We start from the raw sequence: 7,422 nt of genomic DNA, 5'->3' as shown, positions 1-7,422 counted from the left end.
CAGATCTCTCTCTGTCTCTCTCTCTGTCTCTCTCCTCTCTGTCCTCTCTCTCTCGTCTCTCTCTCTCTCCTCTCTCTCTCTCTCTCCTCTCTCTCTCCTCTCTCTCTCTCTCTCTCTCTCTCTCTCTCTCGATCTCACTCTCTCTCTCTCTCTCTCTCTCTCTCTCTCTCTCTCTCTCTCTCTCTCTCTCTCTCTCTCTCTACTCTCTCTCTCTCTCTCTCTCTCTCTCTCTCTCTCTGCCCTCCCTCCCCCTCCTGTTCCTAACCCCAGTCCAAAATTATAATGGTCGCCCCCTTTGCTCCAACTCGTGACGACTTAACAAGATTTCTGAGCCCCCTTAGGAATGCCTGTGCTTCTTAACAGAGTTTTCCAGCAGGATGAAAATTGGTTTTAATGATGTTTTAATTAAAGCAGCATTTGGGACTGGCTTACACAGATCCACTCCTCTCCATCCCGTCTCTCATCACCTCGATATGAGTTCATGAGCGTAGGAGAGATGACGAGGATGACTCCAGGGTGTCTTTGGGCGTTCCGGCTTTGCAAATTGGATGCATATTTCACCATGGGAAGAAATGTTGGTGATTATTGAGAATAGGGTTCTTTTGGCACTTAGCTGAAATGAAGGGTTTCGGCGAAGGGTTTCGGCGTGTGTGCGTGCCTTACGATCCGCATGTGTGCGTGCGCACAGCTGCCTGTGTGCGTTTGTGCGCCAGTTTGTGTGTGTGTGTGTGTGAGTTCAAGGTCAGGCCTCACCGTGGGTGTGATAACTCAAATATGAGGGGGGGGGGGGGGGCAGGGAGGCTGAGATCCCAGCGTCTCTCCAGCCCAGCAACCCCCGCCGAATCAGAGGCGAAAACACACCCCACAGCCCTCGATCAATACCCGGCCTCTCGCTCAGTCGTCCGTATGTGTGTGTGTGTGTATGTGCCTTTGGGCCTTTGTGTTTCAGATTGACAGGCATACTGAAGAGACAAGAGTATTCATCAATCGCCTGTGGGGAACATCTGTGTGTCACTCAGGCAGCCTGTCCATCCATGTACCCTTTATGATGTTCTGCAGAAAGATTGTCTTTCTCTCTTTGCCTCTGTTTGCTTCCATCCACTGTGACTCACTGGACCGTGATGCATTTCTGAGGTCGGTAGAACCCGAGTGAGAAGGGGTCGTGGCGTGACCGTGTTTTGTGTGGCTGGCTTGTCCGGAGTTGTGTGTATGTGTCCGCGTGTCGTTTCTGTGTGTGTGTGTGTGTGCTCGAGTGCCACATACTGGCATGTGCATATGCATGTGTGTGCCGCGTGTGTGTGTGCCAGTCCGCCGCCTCAAGCATGAGTCTGAAGGGTGTGAATGTGCCGGAGGTGTGAAATCGCCCGCACACACACACATCTCACCACCAATACGCTTGGCACCTGTTCCGAAACAGAAGTGTTACATTGATTTTTTTGGTGTGTCCCTCTTGGCGTGTTCTTGTCACAAAGGAAGCTAGGAACACCAGCGACACTAAGGCTCTGTCATAAAAGTCCCAGAATTCAAAAGAAAGTTTTAGGATGGATAATCCATGATGTTGCCAAGTCATATCTTCTGCTTTCAGTTCACACATCAACACGGACAGTCATGGATCGATTGTACGTCATGTGTGATACGTTTTGGAAAACAGCATTTAATTCAGACTGAAATGGGCTTAATACCATTACGATGGATGTCATCATGCTCTGTAAAAGCTTTTGATAAAATGACACAAGGTCCCAAACAGTGAAGGAGGGATTCCCTCATGATCGTTTGGCGTCAGTTTCACGACGTTTGAAATGAAAAAAAGGAGTGTTTCTTCCACCCCTGCGAATCAGAAGGTCGTGAGGATTTGGATAATCCTCTTCAGACCAGAAGTAGAACTTGATTTGGTTTCACCGTGGCCCTGCTGATGGGAAGATGTACGCTAGCCTGGGGCATTACTCAACCGCAAGACCCCCTCCCACCCTTCATTACAGGCCTGCAGCTCGCCTGGATTAATAACAAAATGAATAGCCATCACTCCTCGGTTGCGAGGAGATGCTTCTCCCATCAGACCAGATGTAAGCCATCCATCCAGCCGGCGAGTTAGTAAGCCAGCCAGCCAGCGAGCCAGCCAGTCAGACAGCCAATCATTGAGATGCAACCTGGCTGTGTTTCAAGACTGTTTTCTTTCTGTTTCACAGTCCTTTCTCTCTCTCTCTCTCTCTCTCTCTCTCATCTCTCTCTCTCTCTCTCTCTCTCTCTCTCTCTCTCTCTCTCTCTCTCTCTCTCTCTCTCTCTCTCTCTCTCTCTCTCTCTCTCTCTCTCTCTCTCTCTCCTCTCTCTCTCTCTCTCTCTCTCTCTCTCTCTCTCTCTCTATGTCACCCTTATCCCACACTCAGCAAATCAATTTTGAGGCAATTGGCGAGATGTGTACTTCTCAATATGGCCGACGTCCCATGACTCATTCCGACCTCAGGATTCAATCATTTGTTTCTCCTTAATGGAAATTTGAGACAGCGTTTGAGGGCGAAAGAGAAGACGGGGAGAGCGACTGAGAGCAACAGAGGGAGAGAAAACAAGTGAGAGAGAGAGTTTCCTTTCACAGCGGTTATCCTTCCGGGGGTGTTGTTGCAGAGCTGCGCTGGACAGACGGCAGGGAGCACCTAGGACCGCCTCCCTCCTCTGCTCACACAATCGGAACCCTTTTGGATTCCCTTCGTTCCATCATCAGCTGAAGAACTTCCCGGAACTTCTCCAGCACTGCTTGCCGACTGCTCTCCAGGAGCATACGGATGATAAGAGGCCCTGAGACGAGCACCCCGTTGGTGTGAACGACCCAACGTGACGGTGACACGTCCGGCTGAGGTTATTACCAGCCACGTCACTCACGGCTTCTCTCTCTCACCGCCTTTGGCTTTGCTGCTGCCTTAAACGTCTGCAGTCGTATTAACTCCACATTCGGCGCCCCTCAAAGTGGCTTTCCTGTCTGTCTGGATCTTGATCTCTCTCTGTCGCTCTCTTCCTGTCTCTTTATCTTTTATCTCGCTCCTCTTATCTCACTCTGTCCCTCTCATTCTCCCATCTTATCCATCCATCTCTATTTCATCTCATCTGTCTATCTAGCTGAAACCGATATACCCCATGGGCAAGGCAGAGAGGGATTTAATAGAACTGATTTAAGGCACCCAAATGGCAATTAACGTTAATGCAGTTCAACAGAAATAAATAGACTAGTTGGAGGCATGATGGCTTGGCAGACAGGGAACTGGCAATGGCCCAGCATAGTGTGTGTGTGTGTGTGCCTCTGTGTTTCCTTATGGCGTCCATTTGTACTGTCTGCGCGTCCACACGCACGGTTGTGTGTGGGTGTTTATGTATGCGTGTGTGTATAATAGCTGTATTGATTAAGGCCTTATATTATGGGACGTGAAATATGGCAGCTGAAACCAATCTCACCTTAAAATCAACGACTGTAGCAGTCCCGCCCACACTTGTCCCATCCTGACTGAGGATGGATGAGGTACCATCATCCTGTGTGGATGATTGACAGGTACTCAAGCTAGGAAGATTACAATTTAAGCAACCTTGGGTTCAAAAGGACAAGGAGATATGGCTCCTCGTTTCCTGTCGTTGTGCCTAATCTGGTTCACGGTAATATTGTTCGTATATGGTAATGTCCGTGTTATATGCCTGTGTGATATGTGTTAATATGACCTACAGAACCCAATACTGTCCATATACCATGCAGTAAGATTATTCTTCTATAGTATTAAATACAAAAACATAAGTGGTAATACTATACTTTGAGAAGTGTTTAAATGCAAATGTACAATTTAAAATGAGGTCCATGGAGGTTAAGCCTTTTTGACCAGATCTCTCTAAATCTGCACATTCCCTTAATCTCAGAATAAATCAATGTAATCCTGTGAATCGGTGGCTTCATGGTTTCAGGTCATTCCAGTTCTGCGGAGCTCTGTGGACAGTAAGGTCAGGTGTGTTGAGTGCTGACATGCCCCCTTTTAACCCCCCTGTCACCATAAGAGATTGAGCTATCAAACCTTCTCTTTTTTACCCCAGCCACTCAATCTCATTTTTTTTCTATCCTCTGGTATAGACGGGGTTATATTACTTCTGAAGCAAGAGAAGGGGACTTTTCCTGCTGTGATTGTAGCAATACCAGAGCCCTGGTATGCACTTAAGCGAGGCAGAGAGGGGGAGGATGGATAAAGACTTACAATGGGAGTTAGAGAGAGAGGGGAGGTTCGGAGGAACACGTCGACAATAACAAAAAAAAACCCTCGGCATCCCGTACCCAGACACGGAACATTAAGGGTCCCGAGAGAATGACGGCAGGTAGACAACAGAGAGGCTGCAGCTGGAGAGAGACCAGGCAAAGCCGAGGCCTGGAGAGGGAGGGAACCCCACGGCCGCTCCCAGGCAGCCCTGGGCTCCCCGAGAGGTCAAAGCCACAGGCAGGTCCCAGACGACCTCCCCCTTGTACGAGACGGAGTCTGCTTACCTCGCCGTGACCCTCCCCTGTTCGCCCCTGTGCCCCTTCGCTGAGCCTAATGCAGACAGACACCACCACATGGGCTTGTAGAACCCCCCCCCCCCCCCCCCACTATCCACCCTCAGGCAACAAAGGTCGTAAAGTGTATGTGTGTGTCTGAAGTAGAGGGGTATGACTCTGTCATTGTGCGTGTGTGTCTGTGAGTGGTGGTGAGACTGGAGAGTATCTCGGTATGCCACAGTGGGTTAAGTAAGTTTGAGCAGAGCTCTTGTAAAAAGGGCACCTAGGAGGGGCTCTCTGACTCACTGAACCAGAGTTCTTCCTTCCTCTCTCGCTGTACGCAGCTTCCAACACGCAGTTTTTTTTTTATTGCGGCGGCCATTTTGATTGTGTTTATTTTAACCACACAGGCGAGGCGTAATTGATGTGTTGCTCGCCGTCCAGCCTGTGTTTGATTTTGTGTTTGGCCATGTTTCACCAAACTCGTTCATAAAAGCGAGGGATGAGTCATTGATGAGGCGGGGCTACTCTGATTTGATTACTTGCCACTCCACTAGTAGAAGAAGAAGGCTCCTGTACTGTTCATACAGAGTGACACACATGCAGGGAGCAGTAACATGCACACACACATTCGTGTGTCCACCCACAACGTTTTGTGTGACGGAATTCACACTAACGCTGTGTCTGGTAGGGCGAGTTTGATTGGGGAGCTTTGGGACAACTGGACTTGCACGCTACGTGCTCAAGCCCTGAGAGATGCATACACACACACACACGCACGCACACACACACGTACGCACACACACACACCCTCCACAAATTCCTGTTCATTCCCACCTGGGTAGATATCTAAAAGTACATCTAACACCTCAGATATGTAAAGGATCAAAGAGGCAACAGCAGCAGCATAAACAACAAACAATGGAACACAACAGCTAGAACATGTCAGACCGGTTCCCCAATCCTACACACACTACCAGCATGGTGCCTTTGGAACGGTAACCTTCTCATTCTGACTCAGTGACGTGTCTGTGTGTCTCTCTCTCTCTCTCTCTCTCTCTCTCTCTCTCTCTCTCTCTCTCTCTCTCTCTCTCGTGGCATTAGTCTGACGAGAGCCCCCATGGGGGTGAACAGATGTACTTGTCTGTGACATACACACACACACACACACACAGTGACACAGGTGGTTCAGATGGGCAGACACTGCAACCAATTTTGCAGTGGGATGCAGAGTGCAGTGGGATGCAGAGTGTTGTTGTTCACATATTGGGTGTTGTTTGTTTAGTAAAGGTGAGATGAGTTCATCTCACTGATTCGGTGTCAAACCCACACACGTCCGTTTGATACTGTGATGTGTGTGTGTGTGTGTGTGTGCGTGCGTGTATTTGCGTGGCAGAAAAAGTGGTGAGAAATGGAGAAGAGAGACATCCGTTTCTATAATTGAAATGAAAACATTGTTTTGCTCTGACACAATCCTTTTGTCTCGTACATTTGGCTCTTTAGAATGGAAGGATTGGAAAGATGTGACAACAGCCGGGCAGGAGCACCTGAAGAGGGAAGATGGGGGGGGGGGAGGGGGAGAGGGACTAGCGTAGAGAGGAGAGCTCTTAATTGGCTGTCTGAAGAGTGTGGGTTGATGATCCGAGTCCTGGTGTGTGTGTGTGTGCGAGCGGGCGTGCCACAGTCCCGGAGGCTGCAGGTTCAAATTGAGAAACACTTCGGTACCACAGGGGAACTCACTTAACGTTGTGACTTCCGTTCTGTCTCTCTCTCTCTCTCTCTCTCTCTCTCGTCGTTTTCCCTTCTCTTCTGTTCGCTCTCTCTCTCTCTCGTCGTTTTCCCCTTCTCTTCTGTTCGCTCTCTCTCTCTCTCGTCGTTTTCCCTTCCTCTTCTTGTCGGATTTATAAAATGGTGACCTTCCCCTCCTCTACCCTTTCGTGTCCGACGGATGTGCGCCGACTTGCGCGCGGACGGAAGATTGTGTATTCATGACTTTAAGGGTGCTAACGCCTGTTAAACGCTGCCCCGCTTCCGCACGTTATTAAACCACTTTGGCGCGCCGTCCATCAAGATGACACGCCTGATCCTCTCCGCTCGTCCGTCCGCCTTTAACGACCCGCCGGGACTGATGCGAGGCATCGCGGGATCACATCAAGTGATGTCACTGCTTGACAGCGGGCCAGGAAGTCTCTTATCTTATTGCTTCCCCCCCCCCCCCTTCATGATTCAAAATGGCTGCCCGTCAGCAGATTTGTCTTTTTTTCCTCTCCGACATTATAATTCAGACGCCTCGGTGAGAAGACGAGAGCGCTTTTAATGCAATTACACAAATGAACCGAGAGTCTTTTTAGCACCCTGTCTTTTTGTTGTTGTCAAGGACAAGTGGAAGTTTGAATCAAAAACATGCCCGTTTTATTTATTACAAATTCCTGCGAGCGTGTTGAACAACACCGAGCTGTGAGGTGATAAAACACCGTTGGCTCTCACACCCCAGGCTGAGACCGGAGCCAAGATGGAGGTGTTGGAGCCAAGATGGAGGCAGTGGAGCGGTTGCTGGAGGGTGGGCTTTGTGAAGAGGGGATACAAGACGGAGGATGCGCTCCCCCCAGAGCCACGCAGAAGCAGCACCCGAGACCCATGGCTTTTTTTAGCGTTAGGGTGGCACAGTCCTGCTGGCTTTTATCTCCCCCCCCCCCCCCTCGCCCTCTTTCCTTCTCAATGTTCAGGACGACGGTCGTCATTCACAGAAAACCGTTGCAGCTCCTTCCTCCATCTTAGGTGCGAGTCAAACTTGAGACCTTTACAATGTCGCTTCATCGGTGTGCGTGTGTGTGCACAGTGGGGGGTCTCCCCTCTCTGCCTGATCCGGCAGATGTTGATGAGTGCGGAGGGCGTCCTGTGGCGGTTGTCGTGGTGGTTTTCTCCTC

The 7,422-nt window shown here is 49.8% G+C and overlaps 1 protein-coding gene across 1 annotated transcript in view; it reads left to right on the top strand.

The window, feature by feature from the left end:
* The first annotated feature begins 6,566 nt into the window (after positions 1–6,566).
* The window catches only part of sorcs2 (sortilin-related VPS10 domain containing receptor 2), a 32,846-nt gene continuing 31,990 nt past the window's right edge, over positions 6,567–7,422 (top strand). Inside the window, exons 1-2 of the mRNA XM_062449989.1 lie at positions 6,567–6,650; positions 6,990–7,055. Coding sequence (XP_062305973.1) covers positions 6,567–6,650; positions 6,990–7,055 — 150 coding nt within the window. The remainder of the gene's footprint in view (positions 6,651–6,989; positions 7,056–7,422) is intronic.

Source organism: Osmerus eperlanus, chromosome 23, assembly GCF_963692335.1.
Source record: "Osmerus eperlanus chromosome 23, fOsmEpe2.1, whole genome shotgun sequence".
NCBI lineage: Eukaryota > Metazoa > Chordata > Actinopteri > Osmeriformes > Osmeridae > Osmerus > Osmerus eperlanus.
This window is presented reverse-complemented; position numbering and strand designations above follow the sequence as displayed.